The sequence below is a fragment of the Miniopterus natalensis genome, chromosome 8 (genome assembly GCF_054644295.1).
Source record: "Miniopterus natalensis isolate mMinNat1 chromosome 8, mMinNat1.hap1, whole genome shotgun sequence".
Lineage (NCBI taxonomy): Eukaryota > Metazoa > Chordata > Mammalia > Chiroptera > Miniopteridae > Miniopterus > Miniopterus natalensis.
In genome coordinates, this window is record NC_142088.1 from 21,285,595 (window position 1) to 21,298,775 (window position 13,181).

At 38.3% G+C, this 13,181-nt stretch overlaps 1 protein-coding gene across 1 annotated transcript; it reads right to left on the minus strand.

Annotated features, from left to right (window-relative positions):
• Window positions 1-4,709: 4,709 nt before the first annotated feature.
• On the minus strand, window positions 4,710-12,889 carry ICOS (inducible T cell costimulator). The gene is made up of 5 exons (XM_016196858.2): window positions 12,841-12,889; window positions 8,508-8,837; window positions 7,711-7,817; window positions 6,589-6,673; window positions 4,710-4,750 (listed from the first exon to the last, which is right to left on the minus strand). The coding sequence occupies exons 1-5, from the start codon at window positions 12,887-12,889 to the stop codon at window positions 4,710-4,712; spliced, it is 612 nt and encodes a 203-aa protein (XP_016052344.2).
• Window positions 12,890-13,181: the final 292 nt, after the last annotated feature.

Genomic DNA, 13,181 nt, shown 5'->3' on the forward strand with positions numbered 1-13,181 from the left:
CCTCCTGTGGAGAATGTGAATTTAACAAAGAAAAAGCTATAATAAGGTGGAGATTTTCATTCATTGGAATTCAAGCTGATACTCCTAAACAAGGAGGTCAGATCCTAGGAGGACTCTGTGTCACAGAAGGGGAGTAGAGCAGAGGAACAGGCCATATTTGGGTGTGATTCAGTCAGAGCTTTTACAGAAATAAGTAATAACCCAAAGGTTACACGCAGAGAGTAATGAAGGGATTGTTTCTAAAGATATAGATGAAATCAAGGAACAAACAAGAGAGAATGAAGCAGCAGGGACTAGCAGCAGTGGAAAACCACTATTTCTTCTAAGTCTGGAGGGTCACAGGGAGTGTGAGTTGGAGTTATAAGATGCAGATGCTGAGGCTGAGACAGGCAGTTTATGTGGGACATTTAAAAAACACCAATAGGGAAGTAAGCAATGTATGTGGGAAATGAAAGAAACGCCAATAGGGAAGTAAGAAAGAGATACAGTTTATGTGGGAAGTGAAAGAAATACCAATAGGGAAGTAAGAAAGAGACACAGGGGAGGAATGGCTGTCAAACCAGTAATCACTATAGACACTTGGAACTCAACACAGGCCATAAGGTGAGCCACCCCAGGCCAAGGGAGCCACTGCAGCCCTGAGCTAGGGATGGAGGAACCACCGCAGCCTAAGGTGTTAGAGCCGAAACTGGATGAGAAAGGCATCCATGGAGTGGGAGAGCCCAGCATGGAGAGTCAGAGCCCAAGCTGGCCAATCCCAGGATTGCGTGTCCTGAATGGAAGAGTCAGAGCCCAGGCAGAGAGAGGAAGCTACCACATGGGGAAGGGGGTACCACCAAGTGGGAGATTGATTTGATACTGGGGGATTGAGCAAATAAGTAAACATATTTGGGATAACAAGCCCGAGCCGGGTGGCTCAGTTGGTTGGAGCATCGTACCATACACCAAGAAATGTTGTGGGTTCGATCCCCAGTTGGGGCTCCTATGAGGTAACCAATCGATGTTTCTCGCTCAAATCAATGTTTCTCTCTCTCCTCTCTCTCTCTCCTTTCCTCTCTTTCTAAAGTCAACAGAACATATCCTTGGATGGGATTAAAAAATAAAAAGGGTAATGAGAGTCAGGTTTCTCACTATCCTGAGAGGGACAAATAACAGAAAGGAATAAATCTAGGATGGACCCTGTACTGTTGTACTGGAATTAAAGTCATGAGTATGAACTTATGGATTTCAACATACATAGATAGTTACAGATATAAAGATAGATATAAATATGTGTATGTATGCATATATATGTATATATATGTATATATACACACACACATTTATATCTATACTTACATATATTATGTTTACATATATATTGGTATATGAGTGTACATACACACATTTACATGTATATTTAAATATCCATAAATATATATATGCATACACATTTACATCTGTATTCGTGTTTGTGCATGTGCGTGTCTGTGTATCCCAGTTCTGTTCACTGAGGGGTCTAGGAGCAGAGAAATCCCAATAGTAATAAGCATAACTAATGCCTAGATCTTGGCTGCTAAAAATCATCACCCACTCCAGGGATACCAGGGCTCCCTGGAGAAACTGTAGATTCCAGCACTGGGACAGGGGAAACATAAGCTGAGTCTGGGATGCCTTGTTCAGCCAGAAAGCAAGGAAGTGCTGAAAGAATGATGGTGTCTTGTTAGACAAACATGAGAGCTAGTTAGAATAGCCTCCCATTGGCCAAGGACAGGACAATGTAAGCATAAAAATAAAATAATGGTAGTAACACATGTTTACCCATCGGGCAAATTAGGAAACCATATAGAGGCAAATGAATAAATGTATAAATTGAAACTTTGACAAGAAACAGGAGAGTTGCAAAATTTCAAAGTGCCTTTGCATAAATTACTAACTATGAAGAAGAAAGAGTTCTTTACAGTGGAGAACTCAACAGACAACACCTCGGTTAAGTGACCAAAATCAATGTTATAAGTAACGTAACAAATTGAGGTTGTGAGCCACCTGATAGGTTGCAATTAAGGGAATGTAGCATCACTTGTTTGTTATTTTTGCCAAAGATCGATAACCTGATTTTTTTACTTATGAAGAAACATCAGACTGACTCAAATCAAGGAACATTCTACAAAATAATGGGTTGTAATCTTCAAAAGAGCCAAGGCCGTGAAAGTATAGATGAGGGAACTGCCCTCAGTGAAGGACACAATAGAGATGTGAAAACTAAATGCAGCGAGAGATTCTAAATGGAATCTTTTTCTATAAAGTATATTATGGGGGCATCTGGCAAAACTTGAATGCAGTTTGAGGATCAGATGGTAGCAATATATTGTTAACTTTCCAGTGTTGATGGGTTGCGGTTATGGAGGAGAATGTTCTTGCTAAAAGGAAAGACATACTATTCACAGGTGATAGGGCATTAGGTCAGAAACTTACTCAAGAAAAATGCAATTGTTCTGATATACTTCCAACTTTTTATAAGTTCAGGGTTGTTTAAAGAAAAAATTTAAAGGAAGAAAAGGAGGAAGGGAGGGAGGGAGGGAGGGAGGGAGGGAGGGAGGGAGGGAGGGAGGGAGGGAGGGAGGGAGGGAGGGAGGGAGGGAGGGAGGGAGAAAATGAAAAGAGTGACTATTCTAAGCAATAGAACCACCTCAAGAACAAGGGCAAATTTGCTAAGGTAATCATTTTCCTCCCTCAAGAAAACACAGAGAGGTATTTTCAATTGCTGAATATCAAATGTTTATTCTTTAGTTTTCTACTACTGCTAAAATCCATTTCATAAGCAACACCTCTTAAAACCAGTTTTTATTTCACAGAAATTGTATCCTTCAACAATTCACTTTGACATGTCGCACGCTGAGGGTGAGGCTGCTTCAGGGCACAGCTTGGACAACCATGCCACGTGAAGGGTCTCCTTCCACCCTGATCCCCCACACAGAAAGTTGCAAATGACTCAGGAAACACCTCTGCAGCCAGCCAGGTTGTTTAAGTCAGCTGAAAACAGAGTACACCATACTTGATTCAAATTACAAATTCAGTATTGTACTGTACACATCCAGCATTGCACATGCTTAAAATAATGTAAGCATGCATAATGACACATCAGGTCTCACTTTTTAAAAGTAGGCTATAAGCAGGCAGCTACACATTTTAAAACTACAATAACACCATTTTACCTAAAGTTTAAAATGTTGTTGAACACACATTGGCTGTTTCAGAAGTCTTTGGCATGCACACAGGAAGTAAAGAAAATATTCAGGCTAAGAATAATCATGTTACATGTATTTAAGGATCTTTCCAACCAAATCGTATTAGGAGGAAGACTGTCTTGAAGGACTGGGCCCCTTTCCAGGCTGACTGGTTTCTAGGAGGGGCAATCGTGCTGATGCTTCCTGACAAGTCTGTGTTTCTTCACAGATCCCAGAGGTACAAATGCAGGCTGACCCACTATGGTCCCCAGAGTGACTTCAGCCTCTGAGGGCAAGAGTGCCTGGTTGTCCCTAGAGCAGGGGAGTCTTTCACCCCTTGGAAATCCACCCAGGTCTGGATGGCTGCTCCCAGCTGATGGGGGTCATTTCAACCTGTCAAGCCCAGAAGCAGCAGGGCTGTAGTTTGGCAGTGACCACCAGAGACTGCAGCTTTGATGCTGAATAGATCATTGGCTCTACCCCAGGACATTGCTTGACAGTTATAGATGGTTCTGTTTGTTTGTTTGCAATTGTATTATGATTACAAAAATAACTTAGTCTGTAATTAATAATACCTTGAAAACATGGGTAATAAGATCATAAAAGGAAGTCACTTTCCATTCTGGACAACAATTCCTATCACTAATACCAACAGGTCAAGAAAATATACCATTTTAACTGAATTTGGGGAAAAATATGTATTTTTGGAGCAAAAGTATTCTTGTAGGAAGAATACAGGTAAACCATATTCATTAATCTGTGAATATATATGTGTATATTAATATATTTTATATATATATATGTATGTATGTATTTTATTGAGTGGTAGAGGAAAAATATAGACATAAGTCCCTACTCAGAGTGTCTGTCAAGTAGTCATGTAGAGTATTTTTAAAAGGAAAATTGAGAGCAGAAGACATCTAAACTCTTGATGGAGTGGTGGGCTGGGGTTCAGAAGTTGGAGAATACTGTGTACTAATGTATTAGGACACTATAGTTACATGTTGACATCTCTGAAATAGAATAGCTACAGTTTTGAAGCATCTCCTCTACTGCCTGGTTAAAAAAAGAATGCTCATCCTACAAGAAGAGGTAGTCTGTTAGTAAAATATGGACAGATGCTGGCCCTCAGCTGCCTATTTGCTCTGTAGATTCAGTACTCTTGACATATTTTTTAAATGTTTATAGATGTGTTTGTTTTACTGGCTGGTACATTCCTAAAAGCAGATGTGAAGACAGTGATTCCATCCCAGCAAGGTCTGTTTGTTGAGCACACGTGAGCCAGGCTTTCTATAAAGCTAGTCGCAAGAGGGTGTTTGTTTTGATAGAACTCAACAGTACTGAGGCAGTCTGTTAAAATCCCTGTTGCCTGATCTAGTCACTGGTTCAGACTGAACAAAACGCCAGTAGAAGATGTATGTAGTCAAATCAAGCCAGGCTCTCCATGGTCCAGGAAATGAGGAAATCTTGCACTTCAAGTAGGGTAGAGATGGCCAATGTGGTTCATCCCTGGGTGTTAGAGAGTCCCAAGTTATGAGCAACATCTGCAGCAAAAATTTAGCATAAATTACTTAAAAACTTTCATGTACCAGTTCCCTTCAATAAGTTTCTCCCTTTTTTATACCTCTTGTAAACACATGAGCATGCACACACGCATGCACACACGCACAGACACACCCCATCCAAACTTTTCTTTATCAGTCAAGATCTAACACCAGTTCCACATTTTCCATGAAGTTTTATTCAGCCTACTCTCAACTCCTATCTAAGAGATATTATCGGAACTCTACACTTTTCACTTGAGTACTTTTGACACTATCACATGACTCCATTCTCCGCACAAACATATCACCTCTCCCAGTGACATTACAAACTGAAAACAAGGACGGTCTCAGGTCTTTCCTCCCTCCACCCAATACACATTACTCAGCATGGTGCTAGTCTCATAATAATGATTCAATAAATATTTGACAGAGGTTCTGAGTCAGGCTCTGCTTGAAATTGTGTGTGTGTAATGCTTTCAGAATATAGAGAAGAAAGATACTGCCTCCCCTCTGGCCATTTTCATAGGTATTTGTTTAAATTTAATTGCAAGATATATGCTAGGCTTGGTAGGTGGGACATGAAAGCACCCACCTCTGATTTCAGCCACCCCTGGGTAGACATTTCCATGCATGCTGACTGTTCTAGATCAACAGCCTCATTGTGCCTGTCTCTGCTTTTCTGCCTTAGGGCTTTCTCTGAAAACGTGTGAGCCAGTTTACCCCAAGAACAAGGCACAGCTCAGGGACGAGAGATCTCAATGTGCTCTGTAGGCAACCCCAAACCAGTGGGGTTGGGAGCCAGTGAATAAATGCCCCCCTCATGGGAGACATCTGTACACTTCTCAGAGGTTCTGTGACCTCTAGCTGAGATCTCAGTAATGCAACGTTCATTTGCTTTTCTTCCCTGCCTATCTCACATTCCCCCTGTTCCCTCACCCATTCATCCTGGCATCACCTTCCACCTAAATTACTTGCACCCAAGTCTCTGTCTCAGGGTCTGTTTTCAAGGTTCCAAACCAAGGCAAACACATTATCACAAGCACAGAGATTGAGAGAAATGATTAAAGTAGCATTTAGCTCCCTTCCCATACTTTAATTCTACAATGACAGGTATTTTGCGTGTTGCTTTAGTGTAAGTTCTTCACCACTGAGGTGTGGCAAAAGTGCAAAGGCTTCTGTCTCATTGTATGCCTCATATCACTGCAACCTCAAAAGCATAAAACTTACACCTTTTCTACAATAGATGCTTCAAATTTTCTGAATGATCCTCAAATTAATGACACTCAAGTTGACAACACTTACTCTGAATGGAAAAAGTCAAAGTCCCACCTAAGTGGCCTTCTGTGACATCCACGATTTTTAAACTTGCACATTTTAACAATATCTTCATTAATTTCTCCTCTTTCTCTTGGTAACACCAGCCCAGGTCTCTCTTCCAAATCTCAGTCTAAAATCTCCGTATATCTATATATTTCCTACAGTGCCTCATTTAGATTTTGCACTTAACTGATATGCAGTAAATCTCTGACTTAATGAACTTTTTAATGAGGAAGACTTAGAATAATCTCTATTTTTAAAATATCAGTTGGAAAATTTCCTTGATACAATAGTGATTTATGAATTTGTTTGTTTATTTTTAATAGTAGTTTACAACCTTGTTGGTTTTCAATGCTCTGCAGAAAACATAAATTCAGTTAAAATAAAAATTCAGTTTTTCACAAAAAATACTAAGATTCAGACATAGAGGCATTTTCCCTTCCTTTAAAATCATAAATTCAAATTCCAGGCTTACTGTGAAAAATGCCCTTCCTTTCCCAAACCCCTAAATGTTGCTGTACCTGAGAGTCTGGGCTTCTTTGCTGTGTTCACTGCAGCCATGAACATGTATTCACTGTTAGGGTCGTGCACGCTGGTTCGATGCTTCTGAAAGAAAAAGTCAGAAACCTGGCTTGTCAGCTGTTCTCCCCCATCTCCATGGGTGATTTTTGTTTGTTTATTTGTTTTGATATTTTGTTTGTTTACTCTTTTCTATTCTTTGTTGAAGTGGTATGTGACAAATGTTATCACGGAGCTTAGGCTCCTGGCTTTAGGCTAATTCGGACAATATGAAAAGGGCTTTAAGCAGAAAGAGTTTTCTGCTGAACTAACTTCCTCATTTTTGCCTCTACTGTTCTTTCCTCAGTGGATTTAGATCATGGGCCCTATCTCACTCTCTTCCTTCTTTCTCTCTTTCTTATATCCCCTTCTGACACAGATATACACACCGTTTGGCCAGTGATCACACTGTGGACACATTTGAGTATTAGCGGACTTGCATAACATGCAGGATGGTGTAAGTTCTTTGAGATCTTGTATGGCAAAAGACTAAAAAAAATATTCCCAGCACAGAAAGATCTTTTGTTGTTATCATTATTGTTGTTGTTTTCTCTTTCTGCATAGCTTTCATTTTTGGAAACAAGGAGTCCTAGCAATTTACCAGGCACACAAGCTGGCCATTTACTTCTCGGCCACTACTGGTACCTTATAAGACTTTCTTGCTGATTATTTCTTAATTGACCAAGTGAAAGAAACAGAACTGTTTCCTCTTTGTCCTGACTCAGGAAGCTTAGAATCAAATGTGCGGTCCACATTAAATAATTTTTAAAAGCCAGGAGCATCTATTTTAATTTTTTTTACCTTCCTCTTGACTCTTTGTTTTTTGTTAGCCCCAATTTCTTCATCTTTATTGAATAATAACATATCTTTTTGTAAACCATCAAATGATTTTTAAATGAAGCAGCTATAAAATAGATAAGCTTCTGTTCCAAGTTAGTAGTTTAATCAGTAGGTGTATCTTGAGAAAAAAAATCATCTACCTATTGATCAGCTTGCTCTGGCAAGAATAATAGGTGCCTTGATGAGTAAATAACCACTGATGTTCCTCAGGAAAGTAGATGCAAGAAAGAATAGGCACTGCTCACCTTGTTCATAAACCAGCAAAAAAATGTGCATCCACAAATGTAGACTACAGCAAAAGCTGCACATCCTATGGGTAGCCAGAACTTCAGCTGGCAGCAAAGCTGTGATTCTGGGTTAGAAGAAAAGATATATTAAGAACAAGTTCTAAAAATCAGATCTCCTTTTTTGGTGCTAAATCATAAGTTCTTTTGCCAAATTTAAAAGAACCATTTAATCAAATGAGCTTGTCTTTATTACAACCATAAAATCCAGTAAATAGTAAATAACATCATTTTATTATTATAGTGGGGATCCGAAAACTAAAACCTAAAAGACCCTATGCACATATATACTTATAAATGTGGCTGAAAAAAAGGACTTTTCTGTCTATATTTTTGCAAAAGGATAAGTAGGAAAAGTAATGACATAAAACCATTATGTTCAATCATCTCACTGCCTTCCACAAACCTGGCATAAAAATCACAACCTGGAGCCTTATGAGAATAGAAGCGACAGTCAGCAAACCATGGGTCTGGGTATTTGTCTTCATTTTTCCTGATTTTTAATGGCATATGTGTTTTAAAGACAACATGACCTATTTCTAACTCAGCAGTCTGCATGATTAAATTGCATATTACTGGTTACTACTAATTATTATTACTCATAAATCATCCCTTGCGTATTTTCATCGTAAGTGATTGCAGTCAGTCTCACCTAAGTGAACCCCAACGCAAAAGATACTTGTTTGTTTTCCTGAGTGAGAAAAGCTGTCAAAATGCATGTGTGCACCTGTACCCACATGGTGAAAACCTTGTCTTACCATAAATATGCAAATATTCTCTCCTCAGAATCTCTTGGAAAGGAGGAGGGTCAAAAATGGACAGCTTGCAGGAGTAGGAGCTCTCATGGGACCTGTCCAAGCCGTTCACGAAGTACGACAGGCTGCTGTTGGACGACTGGCAGAGCCCCGGGCTCCCGAGGGACTTGGCACTCCCGCTGCCCTTTCTCTTGCTGAGGTCACAGACTATTTGCGTCCCTTTCAGCAGCTCCATCCTGAACTCCTGGACCCACTCAGGGCACCTGCACAAGATTTGTATGCCTCCCCTGTGAAATGTGAACATTTCAGACTTCATAAAATCATCGATTTCTCCTGGATAGAAAGAAGAAAAAAAAGAAAAAGTCAAAGTGACCTTTTATGTATAGGTTGCCTTAATAATTATATTTGAGCACAAAAGTAATCTCTTCATAAAGTCACCTCTATTGCACCAAAATGAAGGAAACTTCACAACAGTAAAGAACACGACAGTAGTGAAAACTGTGCCCTAGAAGAAACCGAACCAGAAGCTTGCTTCTCGTATATGAATATGGAATATGCAATATATTAGATAATACATTTACAAAGTACAAATCCAACAGATATGGCCCCTGCCCTTTGGCAGCTTCCGTATTAGAAACAGATGATAAGCAAATAAATATGCACTAATGCACCATAATTTGTGCAAGGAGTGGACTACTAATCAAATAAAGGTGGTGGATCAGTTCTAATTTTCACTGTAGAATCAGAAAATGCCCCTTGGAGGAAATGACTTTTAATATTGAAATTGAGGGAGGATTCACACTTAGTCAAGCAAGGAGAGCTTGGGGAAGAGATTTTGGGAATGACGTAGTTAAGGAAAAGCTTTTAAGAGTACAAATAACTTAAACTAAAAATAAGTGATTATATTTAAATATATGTTTATATTATACTCTTCTAGAGTGTGAAAGAACAGATGCATCATTTTCAAATGATAGAAATGTGTGTCTTCTCTGAATCTCATCCATTGAAAACTAAACCAAGCCCTGATGAAAAAGGTAAGGCCCTCGATTTTTGCTTACTGTTTCATGTTTTAAAATAAATTTTAAGCTTAAAGGAAGCCAGTGTTGTTTTTGTGAGCTACATGGGGATCACAGAAGGAAGAAACTTAAGTGGTTTTGGTCTGGCTGCAGATTCTGAGGTATTAGATTATAAGTTCAAAGTTCTCTTTGCCTTCCTTTTTCTTAATGCAAGAAATTTTATGCTGAAATTGTCTGGGAAAATTATTATCATGACAGTTTTCTACTTGTTTTAAAATCTCTGTCTCTATTCTGAAATATTTGTGTATTTTTGCCTTTTCGCATCCAGATATACACTTGTTTTATATGGCAAGCATATTGTTTTGTTTTCCTCTATTGTCATTTAATGTTATATCATAAACATTCCATTTTGACATGTAGTCATCATAATAATCCTTTTTAATGATGGTATAAAAGGCCATAATGTCAATCTATCATAATTTGTTAAAGCATTCTACTAACGTTGAGTATTTTTTTAACATTCTGCTTTTATGTAAATACTATGACATTTGGTCAAAATGTTTAAACATTAATATGACACTGTGTATTGCCACGTTGCTGACAGAACTTCTCCAATTTATAATACGACTAGCATTATGCAGGAGGATTCATTTACCACAACTTTACTTGTGCTAGTTGCTTTAATTTTATTTAAGATTTACTACAGTTACTTATTTTTTCTTAATATCTGTAGACTTCCATTTCTCTCTCTCTTATTGCTAGAGAAGAAACTTTCAGCTTGGTGTTTGCTTGTGACTCTACACACAAGTATCCTAGTTTTCAGTTATGGCAGTCCAGATTGTTCAAACTAATTCCCACACTCCAACAACTAAAATGCTCAACAAAATGTCTCAAAATACTATTAAATGGGAAGAAAGTACTAGGTCAAATCACAAGCAGATGTTTTCAAAATATTTACATCTACACATAGCATAATGAAAATCCTAAAAGCAGCAAGAGAAAAAAAGAATGACTGCCTTCAAAAAGCACTTATTAGATTAACAGGTGATGTTGCAACAATAAAAGTTATGATACAGTGAAATTATGTCTTATATCTTCAATGTGCTGAAAGAAACTGCCTGTGAACATAGAACATACTGTCTAGAAGGACAGTGAATGTATATGTGACTTGAAACTTTGATAAGTGGAGTATGCATATTGTGATAATGAATAAAAGAATACATAGAACCAGAATACAGAATTTAGAGTATAGAACCAGAATACTCATTTAGAGTATCACAAAGTTCAGTAAGGGGGAGAAGGGTTGGAATCATTGAAATCAGGAAGGAAAACACAGGCATGGAAAGGCTTCTGTGTGCTGACAATGTTTTATTTCTTGACCTGTAGTGATTGTACGAATGAGGTAGTATGCTTTATAATTATTCATCAATAGGACATTTATGTTTGTTCACTTTTCTCTTTATATGCTTTGTTCTAGAATTAAAACTTCTTAAGTATAGAGAAAATAAAGTTGATTTCATTTTAAAAATAAGAATAATATAAGCAAAGGCAAAAGAACCAATAGCATGAGAGTAGATGAAGTCTGCATTATAAGAAAATGAAAGATGTTTTGCTTGGGGACTTATTTGTCCAAGTAAATTATGTTGCACTATTATTGTTTAGATGTTTATGTCTCTACTGTCTGCTGCAGAAGATAAAATCAGTAGTCTGGCTCTCAGTTCCTTTAGAAACAGTCAGAGTAAATTTCCCAAGCACTTTAGAATGGTAGCAAGTAAACTACAAAGACATCTTGGAGTAAAAGTTTCTGCATCCACTATGCATTGTCTTCTATTTCTGAAGATGATTTTGTCATGAATTTTTTCCCCGTTTGTGTCCACACAATGACTTATAACCCAACACAAGATGAAAGTTGATGGTTGGCGGCACAGGATGGTAGAAGTCCAATGCAGTGGTTACCAAGGAAACCAGACACAAACTCTGGCTCTGACATTAGCAAGCCCCTGTGCCTAGAGTACCCCTCTTGACTTTAGTCTCTTCATCTGTGAAATAAAAAAGTGAAATCAAAACATCTTAAAGTTCTTTCTAACACTTGCTCTCTATGAATCCAGGATCAGAACATAGCCACCGTATGAGACTACAGATAGCCAAGAGAGCAATTACTTTGCTGTTGTGTCCTCCAGAGAAGAAACCATGTTCCTATAATCCCCTCTCTGTCCCTGCATCTTATTGGGCTGTTCCAGGGAGTCAGGAAAAGTGAATATAAATGAGACTATCTTACTTGCCCATAAAAGCACTTAGGTAGGGCTAAGAAGACTACTTGAGGTGTTCTTGAGTGACAGTGATGATGGTTTGTGCCTTTGACATCAGAGGAGTAACTGGAGATTCCTTCCAACATGTCATTTCTACTAGACATGCTTAATTTTTCATCTCGTCGTAGTCTAAAAATTACCTAGGTCACCTCTTTATTATCAAATGTAGTGATAAAAAGCCTGACTTAAGTTTCCACATAATCAATGTTTAAGCTCTCCATCTGGAAAACCACTTGGCAAATCTAAGTCTGCAATTTGAATGCGTTCCAGTAAGGGAACTAGGTATGGCACTTAATCAATTGCTTCATAATGACTTTGGCATCTACAGAACAAGATATACTCAAATACCTCATCACAAATTCTCCTTCGTCTTTGGTGACATTTGAAAAACAGTATCAAAAGGAGGTTATACCTATAACCATGGCTAAAGCATTTAATGTATAGATAGACAATTTAAGGAAAATCTGTACATTACTTTCATATAACTACAGAAGAAGCTGGAATCTTTTCTCCACCCTCCCTGGATGTTCTTATCTCCAAGGCTAATATTCAACCAGGAGTATTGATAGGATAGCACCATTTTTACAGCCAGTGTCTGTTTTAACTGCTTGGGTGTCAACTCTGTTTGGTCAGTTCCTCTGCCATACCAGTAGTTAAAATTCCCAGTGTCCCCTTCAGCAATCACTTTCTTCCTGGCCTTTCTCCCTTTCTCTCATGCTTAAATTTTCTTCACATACCACCTCAATATAAAACCATCCTCCAAAATGTCTTCTCCCACCTTATCATATATATTTGAGGTTTAACTTAAAGCTGGAGTGTCACTAGCAACAACCAAGGGAAGGTTAATGGAAGTAAGCAACCACATGAAGCTAGACAGTGCTCACCACAGACTGAATCTTATAGGACCACTGTTATCTGTCTAAAGGAAGTCTAATTTCGTGTACCTCTGTTTTATGCCCAAAAGAATGTTTTCACTTCTCATATATATGTTCCTCACTCTCCCTAACATACCATCTCCATCTCTGATACCCATAAATTCTCGTATACATTGCCTGTCCATGTTTCAGACACCCTGTAAGCACCCCCAAATTCACATACACATTTCCTGTAACATAATTTAACCTTTGCCTGGCATCATACACAGTCAGAACTGGTAAACTTAGAAATCATACATCAAGGCTGATTTTTCCATGTACAAACAACTAATGGCTTAGACAGTTTAGATTACTTGTTTATAAGGTCACATAACATCTTAGATGCATGAAAGATTTGAAGTTTAACTTAAAGCTGAAGTGTCACTAGCAACAACCAAGGGAAGGGTAATGGAAGCAAGCAACCACATGAAGCTAGAC